This window comes from Trichosurus vulpecula, chromosome 2 (assembly GCF_011100635.1).
Source record: "Trichosurus vulpecula isolate mTriVul1 chromosome 2, mTriVul1.pri, whole genome shotgun sequence".
Classification (NCBI taxonomy): Eukaryota; Metazoa; Chordata; class Mammalia; order Diprotodontia; family Phalangeridae; genus Trichosurus; species Trichosurus vulpecula.
In genome coordinates this window covers 66,537,921-66,554,107 of record NC_050574.1, presented here as the reverse complement: position 1 = coordinate 66,554,107, position 16,187 = coordinate 66,537,921, and the positions used below count along the sequence as shown (strand labels likewise).

At 50.9% G+C, this 16,187-nt stretch overlaps 1 protein-coding gene across 2 annotated transcripts in view; it reads right to left on the bottom strand.

Moving 5' to 3' along the window:
• Positions 1–16,187, bottom strand: part of ZNF362 (zinc finger protein 362) — a 40,424-nt gene that overhangs the window by 23,429 nt on the left and 808 nt on the right. The window contains exon 2 of one of the 2 annotated variants that reach the window (XM_036746577.1): positions 2,740–2,810. The exons of the other annotated variant lie outside the window; for it this stretch is intronic. Within the exon in view, the coding sequence (XP_036602472.1) occupies positions 2,740–2,777 (38 nt within the window). The 5' untranslated portion in view covers positions 2,778–2,810. The remainder of the gene's footprint in view (positions 1–2,739; positions 2,811–16,187) is intronic. 2 annotated transcript variants of the gene reach the window in all.

Below are 16,187 nucleotides of genomic sequence, written 5' to 3'. Positions count from 1 at the left end.
CCTTATGGACTTCACTCTTTCTGGGCCCTCACAGCCCCTGCCTTCAAGGTCTTCCCATTCTACTGGGGCTGGGGTGGAAGATGACACAGACACAGAGAAATATAATACAAAGTCAGGTGTAATGGGAGCAGAAGAAGGCCAGATAGAGCTTAGCACAGTGCCAGGCACACAGTAAGCACTTCATAAATGCTTGCTGCCTGTTGCTGGACAAGGTGGACTGAGAGAGAACGTTTTCTGCTGGGGGGCTCAGAGAAAGCTGCATGGAAGAGGGGATGCCTGAGCAGGGCCTTGAAGGGGGAGGCCTCCGAAAGGTAGAGATGAGGACAGAGTGCGTTCCAGAGGAGGTGGGAGACAGTGCCAGCACATGAGATTCAAAGGACAATCGCAAAAATAACTCAGCTTTCTTTCGGGCTTTAAGGTAAGGTAAGGTAAAGCATCCTACAGACACGATCTCCTTGGAGCTTTGTAACAAAACTCTCAATGACCAGTGGCGTTATCATCATCCCCATTTTATGGACGAGAAAACTGAACCTGGGAGTGACAAGCATCTCCCACAGAGCAGCAAAGTCAGGAAGAGTCAGAGGCAGGGTGAGAGCCGGGCGCTCTGCCCCCTGGGTCTCTGAAGACTAAGTCTGGTGAAGCTCAAGGGAGTGAAGGAAGGCCAAGGCTTTCAGTGATGAGGCAGCCGGGATCCAGGAAGGGCGGCTGAGCAGGGGGTGACGTGCTCAGATCCGTGCATCAGAAAGACGTCTCTGGCAGCCGTGTGGAGGCTGGACTGGGGGAGGGAGGCAGGAGGGTCAGTGGGCAGACTCTGAAGGGGTCCAGGCAGGAAGTGATGGGAGAGCCCTAAGGGAGAAGCTGGTGGGTAGACGGAAGGCTGCAGACCAGGGCTCTTTGCCTTTTTGTGTCAGGGACCCAGCCTGGTGAAGCCCAGGGATCCCTTCTCAGAAGGACAACAAAGGAAACCAATTCTATTAAATACGTCGTCCCCACATGTCAGCATTAAGAGCCCCTGTTCAGGAAGTGGGATCAGTGCCTAATGCAGAACTGGGAGAGCTGACGGGAAGTCTAAGAACACCACCTCACGGGGCGAGAAAGGCTGTGACTTGCCCAAGGTCACACAGCTGCTTGGTATCTGAGGCAAGATTTGAATCCAGATCTTCTTGACTCCAGATCGAGTGCCTTACCATTATGACAAGCTGTCTCCTAGAATGTCTGGGGGCGGGGGGAGGGTGTCATCAGTGGAAATAGGGAACTGAGAGAAAGACAGGTTTAAGGCAGAAGGTGATGAATTATGTTTGAGAATGCGTCGAGTCAGCAGGCAGCTGGGGATGGGGAGCCAGAGCCGAGGCTGGAGACAGAGATCCGGGGGTGTGTATTGTCTTGCGATGGGCCTGCTGAGACTGGTATGACAGGTAGTATTATTCCCCCCTCGACAGATGGGGAAACCAAGGCTCATCTGTCACAAGACGGCACATCCGCATGGACAGCAGCAGATGAGGGCACCGAGGGGAAAGAGAGAGTGGGAGGAGGCCGGTCACCTGCCCTCAGGTGTGTGGTTGAAGAGCAGGGGGCCCCGAACCACCCCAGGAGCCCGAAGTGCAAAAGGAGAACAAGGAAGAATGCCGAGAGGGGGCTGCTGAGCCGCAGCCCAGGTCTGGGGGCCTGCGATCTCCTGATCCTACAACGGGGGTCCAGACCCTTCGCTCGGCCTCCTTCTGTGTACAATGAGCAGGGAGGCCTCGATCATCTGGACAGTCCTTCAATTATAAAGCCTAAGCTTGGTGGGAAGATTGGAGGAAGCTTGGCAGAGGCCCTGGGAGGTAGGAAGGAGGGGAGAGCAGTCTCAGGGGAGGCAGAATAAAGCTAGACTGGTGGGGGGGAGGCGGCTAAGAGAAGGGGCTCACGATGGGGCTGAACGGGAGAGCGGCGAAGGCAGGCGAGGCAGACACAAGCAGACTGGCTTGAGAAGGCCGTTCATGCGGACTGCTGCACACGGCTAATTACTGCAGCAGAGCTAACGAGCTTTGGGAGGTGCGTGTGTGTGTGCGCCTGTGCGTGCGCATCGCGTGCATTTCTGCCTTCAACACTGAACTCCTTCCAGGCTCGGCAGGGAGAGGGCTCCGAATAGAGCAGAGGGAGGCCTGGGGCTGCCGCCAGACTACCCCATGGACCTGCCCCGAGAGCCTGCCCTGCCACCAGGGGCTCGGCCGCTTCACATCTGTAGCTCCGGTCGCTTCCCGAGCCCAATCAAAGGCCGACAAGAAAGGGAAGACAGTTCAGAGGGGGCCAGGGAGGCCTGGGGGGAGTGAGCAGCCAGAGGGAGGGCCATGATGGTGGCAGGCCCCAGGCCCTCGCCCCTGCCCTTCTCTGCCAGGGGCATGGAGGAGCCCTGCCTGGCTGAATGCCAGCGGCCCCCAGGCCCAGGGGGAATGCTTTCAGAATCCCCTGGCTGACGGTTAGAGGAAAACCCAAGCCACTGTGCTAGGACTGCCCAGGGCCGGGTTTATGGGCTCCAGCTGAGTGCCCGGCACCAACTAGCAAGGCGCCAGCTGACTGCCTGTGAAATGGGCACATGGATATTCCAAAAGCATACACACAAACACCAGGCAAGTATACACAGGGGTGCACACGGACACAAACATGCACACGTATGAGCAGGCACACATGCAAAAAAAGATACAAGGACACAAACACACAGACACACACTAAGAGGCATGCATACAAACACAGACATACCGTGTGTGTGACAGACCCTTTTGCACAGATCTGACCATGTCACTCCTCTGTTCAAACTGGCTCCCTATGACCTACAGAATAAAGTACAAACCCCTTAGCTTGGCATTCAAGGCCCTCCACAGTCTGGTGAAACCCTACCTTTCCAGTCTGATCTCAAGCGGCTCCCCTCCATTTCCTCTACACCCCAGCTAGGCTGGGTGACTCACCATCCCCTGGACACATCCTGTACTGCCCCCACCTCCGTGTCTTTGCTCACGCTGTTCCCTTTGCCAGGAGTACCCTCCCGCCTTGGTCCTCCCCTCTGCCTATTGAGTTCTTTCCCATTGCTCGAGGCCCAGCTCAGATTTGACCTCTCCTGGGAAGGCTCCCTAACATCTACCCACTCCACCACCCCCACACTGAAAACAACCTTTCCCCCACTGTGAACATGGGAGACTAGGCGATGCCACAGGTAGAAATAAATGGCTGGATTTGGGGAGAGATAATTAGCTCAGTTTGGGGCTGCTGAGTTCATCCAGGGGGAGATGGCCAGTAGGAAGTGGAGGATGGGGCTGCGGATCTCAGGTCAAGACTGGACACACAGTTTGGCATTCCTGCACATAGAGGCGATAATGAAAACTGCAGTAGTGAATGAAATCACGACCCCTTGGAGAAGAGCTGCACTGAGGACAGAATGAGGAGCCAGCGAGCAGGGAGGCCTTTAGGGAAGGAAGACCATCAGGAGAGCATGGGATCTCTGAAGCCAGGGGAGAAGAGCGTGCAGTGAGATGAGGCGGTCACCAGGGCTGAAAGTGATGAAGATGTCAACGAGGAGGAAAGGGGTGAGGAAAGGGTGTGGGCCACTGCTGGTCCCAGAGAAGGAGAGGGATGGGGTCACTGGCTCCCTTTGAAAGGGACTGGAGGGAGAGAGGAAGGAAGGGCAGCGGCTGGAGGCAGCCTTCTAAAGAATCTTGTCTGTGAAAGGAGGAGAGACTGGATGGGCTGGAAGAGTCGAGAAGGCTGCTTGTGAGGGTGAGGGATCTGATGTAGGATCCTCAGTGCCCAGATCCCTAAAGGCTGAAGAGTAAATGCTGTATCTGTGGACAGACAGGAAGGAGCCAATGGCCAGGGAGAAGCTGAAGACTTATTACAGAGAGGTCTTTGAAAAAGTGAAGAGGGAACGAGATCAGGAGTCCAAGGGTCAGGATGGGCTAAACCTTTTTCTGACCTGAGTGGAGGAGGAGAAATGGGAAAATGGAGAAGGGGAGAGGGCTACCATCTTCTCAGAAGTCATCTCTGGGGAGAGGTTCAGAGCAGCTGCTGTGGGGAAAGAGACTGGGGATCAAGGGCTGTCCAGCTTCTGTGAGGACCCCAAGGAGGTGCCCTGGGGGTTCACAGCCAGTGACCTCCTGGGGCATCAGCTGCCTGAACAAATCTGGCCTTGGTTTCTTCTGTCTGGGCCTGATCTCCCTCAGCAGGCCAGAAGCTCTCTGGGGGCAAGATCTGCCGAGGTCCCTTCTGCATTGTGTTCAGGAGGGCAGCTGGAGGGCCATACAGACCAGCTGTCCATGGGCTGGTGCTTCGAAATGTTCACTGCACAAACCTGTCCTAGACAGGGAATGCTCAGGGCCTACAAAGGCAGCGTGGGCTGTGTGGACAAGGCACTGACCTGGGAGCCAGAAGAGAAGTAATGGAAGCCCACTTGTGTACCTGGGGCTCTGGGCCTCAGTCTCCTCATCTATAAAATGGAAATTATAATAGCGCCGACCTCACAAGGTGGTACATGTAATATTCTCTGCACACCTTCAAGTACTAATTTTCAGTTATAATTAATAATTAGAATTAATTAATAATAATTACTACAATTACATCAAAGGGCCTCCCTGAGAGATGGCAGTATAGCAGGGCCAATAGCAAGCACACTTGAGATGCTGTCTGGGATCCGGGCACAGGCTGGGGGCTGAGGACCACCCATGTAGTTGGGAAGCGTCCCCTTCCCTGCCCCTGCTCCAGGCTAGTCCCAGCATTTTCTGAAGCTCCTCAGCAGAAGAGGGCACATCTCAACGGCAGATGCGGGGCTCCCCCATGCCTTCCTGCCCGTGCAGTCAGGTCCTACCTAGGGAAGCTCCAGACCCAGGGACAGCCCCTTCCAACAGTCCTGCCACAGCCCGATAACCCTGACCTAGGCCCTCTGAGCCATGGGGACACAGCAGCCCTGCGAGAAGCAGACTGAGGGAGGACAGGGGATGTGGGGAGCGGGGGACGACACTAGGGGGAGGAGACAAAGTGATGCCTTCAATCACTGCCACACAGGTGGGAAGTGGTGGGATGTTTATTATACAAAACCGACATTATTATTATGACCACATAATTCCACCTCCCATCTGTACACAGCTTTTAGCATTCTCAAAGGGTTTTACCAACATGACCTGGGCTGTGGGGCATGAAGGGCCAGCATTTGGGCAAAAAACCATTTTAAGGATAAGGAAACAGGGTTTGGAGACTACCCTCAATTTTGTCCCATCGATGTCTTGTTTGTGGCTTCTCGAAGGGAGGGACTGGGTTTTGTTGTTGACTGCTCAGTCTTAGCACAACCCGCACATAAGTGGGTGCTTATCCATGCCAACTGATGGAAGGACTGACTGATAGGAGGATCATTAGAAGGACCGTCAGACTCAGTGTCAGGACTGATGTTCAAATGGGTAGATGAACTGAGTTCAAATGCAGCCTGGGAGTCCTGGCCACAGGCTCTGTTCTCACAGAGCACAACCTCTGACCTCTGTGCATCTCACATTCTCCATCTATAAAACAGGGGCAGCAGTACTACAGTGTGTAACCCACAGGGCTGATGTAAGGATTAGGTGAGGAGATAATGCATGGGAAGCATTTCACAGGCCATAAGGTGTCCCATGAACGCCAGCATTATTATAATTCTTGTAATCTTTGAAGCTATCTAGGAAATACACTAGAGAGAGCCCTGGATTTGAAATCAGGAGGCCCTGATTTCAAATCCTGCCTCACACACTCACGTGGCTGTGGAACCCCCAAGCAGGTCACTTAACCCCTCTCAACCTCAGTTTGTCCTCTGTAAAATGGGGATAATGACAGCACCTACATCCCAGGGCTGTTGTGAGGATCCAAAGCGCTTTCCAAATCCGAAAGTGCTACGGAAATGCTTTCATCACTATTACGATGTCTTAGGAAACTCAGTCCTGGACTGAGTTGTTATCCTACTAGAATTCTTTTGTATTTAGTATTAGGTAAGGACAAAGGGATTGATCTGGGTGGAATTATTATCCTTATTCACATGTTCTTCATGGAGTCCTGGGGCCAGTTACTATCCTGCTATTTATTAGTCTTTTGTATTTAATGTTCTGCATTCTGTGCACATGTGACTATTATGCTGGCTCAAACCGAGGTCTATGCCATTTGATGGGTCCAGGGTTAGGGGTTATAGTGCTGCAATTCACATTCTCCCCCCACTCTAGGGGCACAAACTGCCTGGGATCTCAAGCTCCAATCAACTCCCACCTCAAGCTGCGTCAGGCAGAGCCGAGCATCACTCATCCTTTCTGAATTCCTCAGGTGGAAGGCCTCCATCATTCTACCAACACACATCTGTCACGGGCTTATTAACCTGTGCCTGGCACTAAGGGATGCAAAATGGCACAGAGCTTACAGTCCAATAAACGACTGACAAACACAGATAGGCAAGAAACTTAGGAAGGCATGGCCCTACCGTTTTAATTTCAACTAAACTCAATTCAACAGGTATTTATAAGGTGCCTAACATATGTCGGGCACTGTACTAGGGATGGAAGATACAAGGGAAAATGAAACAGGTCCTGTTCTCAAGGAGCTTCCATTGTACTGTGGGGGAGAAGGAAGGAAGAACAACATCCAACAGGAGGCTGATATATGCCCTAGACCAGGGGTGGGGAACCTGCAGCCTTTTAGGAAGGGGTATTTGTTCTGTGAAGTTTGTATTCAGTCAAAGGGCCTCACTCAAGGACCTAGAGGGCCCCATGTGGCCTCAAGGCTGCAGGTTCCCCACCCCTGCCCTAGACTTTAGGAAGATCAAATATAAAGAGGTCAGAGGAAAGAAATAGGCTGAGATTTTCAAAGAAAGATCAACTCCAGGGGCAGCAGGCTTCCTAGAACAAAATTCTAGCACACAGAATCCAATGAGAGAATGGAAGAGACGTCTGAAGATGCCCAAATGGTTGGTCCTGCAGGGAACACCTGGGCTAGCTCTTATTTCAGAAGGATGAGTCCTGAAAATGGAATCAAGGGCACAGAACTGACACAAGGAAGAGGCATGGACCCCCAAGAATGGCATGAGGAAGGCTAAAGGCCTGAGGGGCGCAGACAGGTGAGAAACATTACAGACACCAGAAAAGGTGGAGGAGGCCTGAAAGCCAAAGATAGAAAGAAAGGTCATCACTACATCAAAATACTCCTAAGGCCACTTCCTGTAAGTAGTGAAGAACTGGAACGAAAGCAGATGCCCACAGACAAGCTATGATACATGAAGGTAACAGAAGAATGCTATTGTGTCACAAGAAACAATAAGTACGAAGAATTCAGAGAAGCATGGGAAAAGTTATACTAACTGATGCAGGTGGAATAAGGAGAACCAAGAAAATGGTATACACAATGATATACACAATGTAAAATGAAAAGGACAAAAAGAAACATAAGGGAACCAAATGCTACATAATTGTGGTGACCTAGCTTAGCCCAGGAGAAAAGAGGATGAAAGGTATCTCCCTCCCTTCTCGGAAGAGGTGAGGCATGATGGACGGGTGTGGAACATCACATTTCTCTAGACTCCCCTGATACGCTTAGTTGTTAGTTTGGCTGAACCGTTCCCACCCCCCCTTTTCCCCTCTTTGTTTATTTTTTGGCTCTTGGTGGGGGAGAAGGGAAGAAAGGGATATATTTAGAAATTACAGGGATGTAAAAATGATATCTTTTTTTAAAATGTGCAGAGGCAAGAAAAACAAGGAAGGCCGAGGGCCCCTGCTTGGGGAAGATGGAGAAAAAAGATACCACAGGCCTGGGGGGAAGTAACCCAACTCAATTCTTCTTTTACTTTGGTTTCCTACAGTGCCATATGGCAGTTCAAAGTATTACTGTGAGTGAACTCTTTGTGACAAAAAAAAACAAAAACAAAAAACAAACAAAAAAACCCTGGAAACAAAGTAGGTGGTCAGCAAAGGAGCCCTGGATGTGGAGGCAGAGGGTCTGGGTTCGAATCCCATCCCTGCCACTTAATAGTTTTGAGACTTCAGACAAGTCATTTCATGTATCTAGGCCTCAGTTTCTTTATCTATAAAAAGAGGGGGTTGGACTAGGTGACCATTACAACTCCTTCCAGGTCTAAATCTATAATCATTTGGGTACAACAACTGGGGAGGAGCTAAACAACCTGGGGTTGATGAATTTGGGGAAGACAGAATCTGGACTTGTGGCATCATCGTCTCTGATCAGCACAGAGTTTGCAACTTCAGGTTTTAAGACTTGCCTGCAGCCCTGAGACACTGGGAGACCTGCCCATGCAGTTATGTGAACAGCCAGACTTGAACCCAGTTATTCCTGACTCCAGGACTAGTCTTCTGTCCACTAAGCCAGGCTGTCCACAGAGGACTACAATGGAAAATCACTGCACCGTAAGAAACGGCAACTATGTGGAGTGCTGAGCAACACGGGAAGGGCTGGATAAAGCGTGGCAGAGTGAAGCAAGCCGACCCGGAACAATATCCAAAATGACCCCAACTGTGTAAATTAAAAGAATACTAAAAGGCAGCTGAACCCTGAGTAACTGCAGAGAACAACCCTGGTCCCCAGGAACAGATGAGGAAATGAACTGAGTTCCTTTCAGTAGAGAAGTGGGGGGCTCAGGGTGCAGAGTGACACATACCCCATCACATACAGGAAATACGCTAGCTGGTTTTGCTGAATTGTTTTGTTTTTTTTTTGTTACACAGGAGGGTTCCATCAAAGGGGTGGGGCATATCTGGAAATTACTGTGATGTAAAAAAGCAAAACGCCACAATAAAACTTATTTTAAAAAACAACCCCATGTGTGAAGAATAAATACATGGGGGTTTTAGTGGACTGAATGTTTAATACAGGCAAATAGGATGACAAAGCAGACAAAAAGCTAATGAGATAGTGGGCTGAGCTAATGGAAACAGAGCCTCTCTAATGATGGAACTGACAGTCCCACTTGGGGAAAGGGAAGAGAAAAGAACAAGCATTTATTAAGCACTTGCTGTGTGCCAGGCACTGTGCTAAGTGCTTTTTACAAATATCTCGTTTGATCCCCACAACAACCCCAGGAGGTGGGTGCTATTATGATCACCATTTTACAGCTGAGGAAACTGAGGCAAGCATAGGCTAAGTGACTTGCTCAGGGTCATAGAGCTATCATCTGAGGTCAGTTTTGGACTCAGGTCCTCCTGACTCCAGGATGGGCACTCCATCCACTGCCCCACCAGCACACCACATTTGGAGTTCTGAGGCCCACATTTTAGGACAGACACTGATAAGGTACAAAGTGTCCAGAGGAGGGCAGCTAGGCTGATGAATGGACTGGAGATCATCCCACGTGAAGGATGGTTGAATGAACCGGGACTTCTGAGCCTGGAGAAAATCCAGGACAAGGGGAGGAGGAGGAGCCTGTTCTTCGTGGCTCCACAGAGCAGACCTAGGAATGAGAGGGATGGCAGAGGGGCAGAGCTGGGTCTGATGGAAGCAAAGTCGTTCTATGCATCTGAGCTGACAGCAGGATAGGCAGCAAAAACTGAATGTCTGAGATGCTGCTGAGTGGGCTCCTCCTGCCCAGGCCTCTGTGGCAACCCATGCACATGCCAATAACACTAAGACCAAATGTGATGAGGGTCAGAAGGGAGACGCAGGAGGTGCAATTAACTGGGAGCTGGATTCTTGGCTCTGTGTGAACTTAGACAAGTCACTTAGACTCCATAGGTCTCAGTTTCCTCAAATGTAAAAAAAAGGAGGTTGGTCTGGCTGACCTTCCAAGCCCTTTCTAGTCTATGGTCATAATTAAGTAGATGGCATCTGAACTGGGTCTTGGAGATAGATTAGAATTTTAACAGCCCAAAACTAGAGGGAAGGGTCAGCGTAAATGAAGACATCAAGGTTATGGTTCAGTTGTGTTCAACTCTCTTTGATCCCATTTGGGGTTTTCTTGGCAGAGTTACTGCAGCTGTGTGCCATTTCCCTCTCCAGCTCATTTTACAGATGAGGAAACTGAGGCAAACAGGGTGAAGTGACTTGCCCAAGGTCACACAGCTAGTAAGTGTCTGAGACCAGATTTGAATTCAGGAATTCCTGACTCTAGGCCCAGAGGTCTACCCACTGTACCACCTGTGAAAAGACATAAAACTTGTGCACTCCTGAGGGAATGAGAGGACAGCCTGTGTCCTAGACCGTCTTTACCACCAGGTAGTGATGTGAGCTTATGCAAATCATAGAACCTTTCAGGGACCCAATTTCTTCATCTGTAAAAACAACAGTTCTGAACTGAGGCCCCCTCCTCCTCTGATGCTCCAACCTTAGAGACTTGGGTCTAATCTGCCCATTATCCAATCTGACCAGAGGTCGGGCACCTCATCAAGGCAGCAGAGGGCGGAGGGTAAAGGGCTAAGCCTGAGTCTAGACAATCTGGGGTTTCCTAGCTGCATGACCCTGGGTTAATCTCTTCAAGTCTCATGGCCCCAGGCAGCTGTCTTGGACTGTCTATTTCAGATCAGTTGCCCTATCTGCATCAGTGCAGCAAGCTTCCACACCAGGAGTTCCAGACCTAGGTGCAGTTACAGGTCTGGACCAAAATAAGGGCCAAGCAAAGCACTGGAGGCAGGGCCACAAATGCCAGACTATGGAGAGGTGACAGCAGGGACACATCTAAGAACTTCCACAGGCCTTCTAGGACCAGTAGGATCTAGTCACCTGGGTTCCTTTATTCCCCACAGCTGAGAGGGATCCCAGGAGGAGCACAGGTTCCCTGGTTTAGAGCCTCTCAGGCCATTCAGCCCAACCAGCCTGGAGGTCACACAGGCAGTAGTAGGTGACAGAGACAGGATGGGAACCCAGGTCCTCTCCATTCACACACTGCCCTTTGCAGGGAATTCCAGGCAGAGGGAACAGGGGGAGCAGCAGGGGGAGCAAAGCTGCCTCACCAGACCCAAGGACCAGGGATGTGCCTGACTTGGGGAAAGAGGGAGGGGCCAGGGTCTCTCAGTCTGAATAGGAGGAGGATTAAGGGGCCTGGGAGGCAGAAACAGGGCTGGGGACTTTAGGCTGCTGGAGATTCAAACTCTACCACAGATCCTCATCAGCACTAGGTTACCACCATAGAAGCAGTGGGGAAGGAAGACAGAGGAAGTGAGGGCCTTCAAGGGATCACTTTCGGTTCTGAAAAATGACCTCCCTCAAGGCACATTCTGCTGGGGCCACCCAGTCCCAATCTCAAAGATTTGGCGGTTCTCCACTGCCAAATCCTTCTGAACTGTAGGCAAGCTACCTCCTATGAGTAGTCAAGAGACTGGGGTAAAGGGGCCTGGTAAATGATCATTTATCCTTGCACAGCACCCTGCTGGGCCTCTGTGGCTCCCAATCCAGCTGGCTGGATCCCAAAGGATGGTCCTCAGAAAGACTTAGAGGAGGGACAGGCATGGGAGTAAACAGAGCTTCGGGAACTAAGTGATGGAAAGAGCTGAACCTTGACTAGCTGTGGGCAAGTCACTTAACTGCTCCCATTCTCAGTTACGTGCAAAATGGGCACGTTATAGCCCTGCTCGCCTCACAAGGGTATGGTGAGGAAAGTACCAGATAAAGCTCTAAGTCCATTACAGAAATGTGAGCCCTGGTCTCTCCTATTCTCTACCACCTGTCTGTCCTTCCAGACTAGCTCACATTCCACTTCTCCCATGGAACCGTCCCAGACCGCTTCATTTGGCACTTATTTACTGCCTTATTTTGTTACTTAAATGGGTTAGTCTTGTCTCTCCAACTGGGCCGTGAGCTCCCTGAGGACACGCAGGAACCTTGTTTCTTTTCCCTCTGTATCCCTGGAAGCTAGAAAGGCTTCAACTATGGACCCTAGCAGAAGATTTTGGGACTGTGCTTTGGGAGCCACCCACTCCCTGACCAGAGAAATTCATCCAAAGGTTGACCACAGCGGGATGAATTTTCCTGCCTTTTGAAGTTCTTGAATTCAGTCCTATCTACAGGGGTTGCAATCTGTGTAAGGGAAGGGATACCCACACTGGGAAATCCTAGATCCTTTAAGTCCTGAAGAATCTGTCCCCACCCCGACCCAGAGGCCTAGCATACAGGGCAAGAAAATGTTTGCTGAATCTTCGCTTGACAGCAGAAAATGGGAAAGGAAATGACTTTGCTGGGGAATGGCACCAAAACAGGTAGGGCAAAGGCCAGGCCCAGAATTGTTAGCTTCTGGGTTTCCACTCTGCTGCTACCTCCATAGTGGACTGATGGACACAAGCTTTCTGCCTGTCCTCTTTGCCTCACTTGGACTCAGGCCAAGACTCCCAGGATTTGTGGAGTATCCACTATTGAGGGGAGGGGTCATCAAGGGCCTACTCTTCATTCCCAGGCCATCAACTCTCCCCTTCCTACTAAGAAGACAAGCCTGCAGAAAAGTAGCCATGCCAACTCAGGTGGCTTCGAGATCATGCGTTTCTGATTAGACGCTCACTGGTCTTCATTAGCCCAGGTAGTCTCTTGGCAGATGGTACTGTCAGGGGCACTACCCTATACCAGTGATGGCCCTTGGGAGCCATGGTCCCTGAAAGCATGGCCTGAAGCCAACCCGAGATAACTAAGCAAGCAGTCTCTCAGGGAGCCCCAGGTACCTGGGGAAAGAAGAGAGGAAGACTTCCCATGGTCTATGGGGCTGGAGAGAGGTACCTCAGCACTGTCCATCCCCGGCCACCCTCCCATTCAGACCTGAACCTCCGAACATCGACTGAGCACAGGGTCTTACTCTGCCTGAGAAGAACACAGCACAGACCCTCATTCCAGTCTCACTTATTCCCATATCCTGGTTCTTCCACTAACTGTGTAAGACCTGAGTTCAAGTCTGTCTATGCCAATATGTGACTCTGGGAAAGCCACTTTCCATCTCAGAGTCTGTTTTCTCAGCTGTAGAAATGGGCATGATGGAGCCTGCACTAGCAGTCTCACACCGTCTCTGTGAAGCCCCAGGAGGATGGCATGAGCACTGGACAGCAGTCAGGGATTGTTAGAATGATGTATCCCAACCTAGATCTGCACAATTTGGGGAGCTGCTCCTTTGTTTCTCCCCCAATCCTAGGGCTTACTGCTGACCTCTCAGGGTTAAGGCTAAGACCGGCCCTCTCTAAAGGGAGTGGCCAAGGCCAACGTTCTAGGAGAGACCCAGATATCCACAAGACCTAAAACTTCTCTATTCAACACAACAGGCCCCAAGTTTAACTTGGCATGCTCTTGAAACCAAATGCATGCCTTGGAAGTACAAGAGAAAAGATGAAACAAGGTCCTACCCCTGGACAACAAACAGGAAATCACAAAATCTCAGAGCTGGACAGGAGCTCAGAAGCCATCAAATCCAACCATTCCTGACCAATAAGCCTTCTGGTGTAGCAGACACAGTTTTGGACTTGGCGTTAGGAAGAGCTAGGTTCAAATTCTGTTCTGGGACCACAAACAGGTCACAGAATACCTCCCCTCCCCATGGCCTCAGTTCCCTTGCCTGTAAAAGAGGGGGTTAGACTAGATAGCCCAAAGCTCTCTGCCTCCTTGCCTTACCTGGACTCTGGCCAAGACTGCCTACTTGTGAATTAGCCACATCTGTTGGAACCCTAGATCTACAATCCTATGATATCTCTGATTCCCAATTTCTTCAACTATGTCGGGGTTGTTGTGAGGCTCAAATAAGATAATGTATATAAAGTGTTTTGTGTATGTTCAAACGCTATAGAAACATCAGTAGTATTACCGTAGCCAGCAAGCAGACATAAGGCCTCCCTTTAAGCACTTCTAGTGAGGGAGAACCTACTCCCTCTCAAAGAAGAGCATTCCACTTTTTGGACAGCTCTAATTACTAAGAAATGTGTCCTTAAAGGAAGCCACCCATTGCTTGCTTCTAATTCTTCCCTCTGAGGTCAAGCAGAACATGACTAATCCCCCTTTCCCATGACAACTCATGAAACAGTGAAAGACGTAGCAGGTAGACCCTTAGTTTCCCCCAACCCCGCTTTTTCATTGTGAAGTGAAGAAAGACAAGGGAGGGAGACTAAGGTCTGTACCAGGCCAGGTAGTCTGACTGGGGTGAGACAAATATGGTTCAGATCCTGCCTCTGACATCACCGGTGTGACTGACCTTATGCAAATCCCTCACCCTCCCTGTGCTTTGGATTCCTCATCAGCAAAATCAGGGACCTTAGATAAAGTGATTTCTGAGGTCCCTCACAGCCCTAGAGGCAGGCGATAGTGAAACTGGGCCTGGAGTCAGGAAGACCCGAGTTTAATCCAACCTCAGACACTTACTTAGCTGTGAGTCTCTGGGCAAGTCACTTAACCTCTGTCCGCAAAAATGAGGATGATAATAGCACCTATCTAAAAGCCTTACTGTGAAGGTCAAATGAGATAACTGTAAAGATCTTAGCACACACAGGTGCTTAGTAAATGCTTATTTCCTTTCTTTCCTTCCTAGATTTTTAACTGTAACCTCCTAGACAATTCATAGTCCACCTAACCTTGGCCTCCTGGGCCCACTGTGCTTCCTTCTGCCATAGTCAAGAACCAACCCCTGGCTCCTGGGGGTGGGGGTAGGAAACAAATGCTCTCCTATTATATGCTACCCATTATCACTAATATCTCCACTACTGCAGAATCTACCCCACCACCTCCATGAAGATGTGATCAAGAGGGGCCCCAAGCCAAGCAAAACGCCCACTCATCACTCCTACACATAGCCCTAGACTGTGCCAGTCCAGAGCCTGTCCAACAGATCCCGGCCAGGGTCAGAAGTGACCCTCTGCTAGCATTCCTTGGAACACTACCTCCTCAACAGACAAGGCACTCTAGGAAAGGATCAGGAACGCCAGGAGATGCAATCCTCTTCAGCAGTGAACACCAAGGGTAATGGGAGACGGGGACAAGGATATTTCCTCTGATTGATTATAGAGTTAGAAGAGATAGGAGAGGGCATCAAGTCCACCCCCTCATTGTCCTTACACAAGAGGAAACTGAGGCTGAGACAGGTTAAGGAGCTTGCCCAGGGCCATAGAGCTGCGATAGCAATGGAGGTTAAGGAAGGCTGCAGAAGTGGGCCCAAGGGCCTGCGGGCTTGGGAGTAGAGACAGAGTGGTTTAGTAAAAGGGTTACAGAAGGTGTTAAAGGAATTGAAAGGCTACCCTAACTTCTCAGCTCAAATAGATTTGCTGCAAACCCCCTTGCCTCCCTTGAAAATGGCCTGCAACCAAACTGCACTAGGTCTACTACCTGAACCCTGTAAATCATATTGGCGCCTGGGGAAAATGGGATTTTTTTTTCACCTCCCCCCAAAAGAAGGTGTGCATCTGCAGCCCACTGAGCAACCATCCCTGCGGCTGCCCCAAGTTGCTTCTAACAACCTCCCAAAGTGCTCCTGGGGTCCAAAAACACTTAGTCACAGATTAGGAGGACGTCAGAGCTCGCAGGAACCTTGGGAGACCTACGTCTAGTCCAACCCCCTCATTGTAGGGAAGAAGAAACTGAGGCACGGCGAGGGAAAAGGAATTCCGGGCAGCCCCGTTAGCGCTGGGCCAGGATCCCCACCAGGGCCACTGGAAGGGATGCTGGAGCCCCATAGGAAGTAGACACGTCTCTACCCTCGGCGGCTCCATGCCGTTCACAGCCCATACGTGCAGACTCCAGGAGAGTGGGTGCCAAGAGAGCAGGGCCGGTACCACCAGGTGCCCAGGAGACTGAGCCAGGGGCAGCCACTCCATCCCGAAACCCTTCCCCGAGCTCCTCCACTACCCCCTCCCACATCCCCACTCTAGGAATGACATTGGGGAGGGGGTATTTCCTCCTAAACGGCGCCTCCCAGCTCCCCCAAACGCCAGCGCCCCCGGCATCCCCTCCGGAAAAGCAGCCCCTTCCATGCGCATCCACTTCCCCACTAAATAACCCGCTAAGAAGCCAAATCCACCCACTCGGGTCTCCTTCCATTCTAGCTTTTTGTCCCACCTACCCCCTCCGGGGAGAAAAAAATGAAAAGTCCCCCCCCCAAAAAAAAGCAAAAAAAAAGCCCCGAGCCCCAAACTTTGGGTCCGAGTTAACTTTACCCCCGCGGCGGGCAGCCGGGCCCCGATCGCGGGGCTGTTTCCTTTTTTCTCTTTCAAGAGCGATTACATTGTGTCTCAAGCCCCGCGAGGCTCCTGCACACTCGGCCC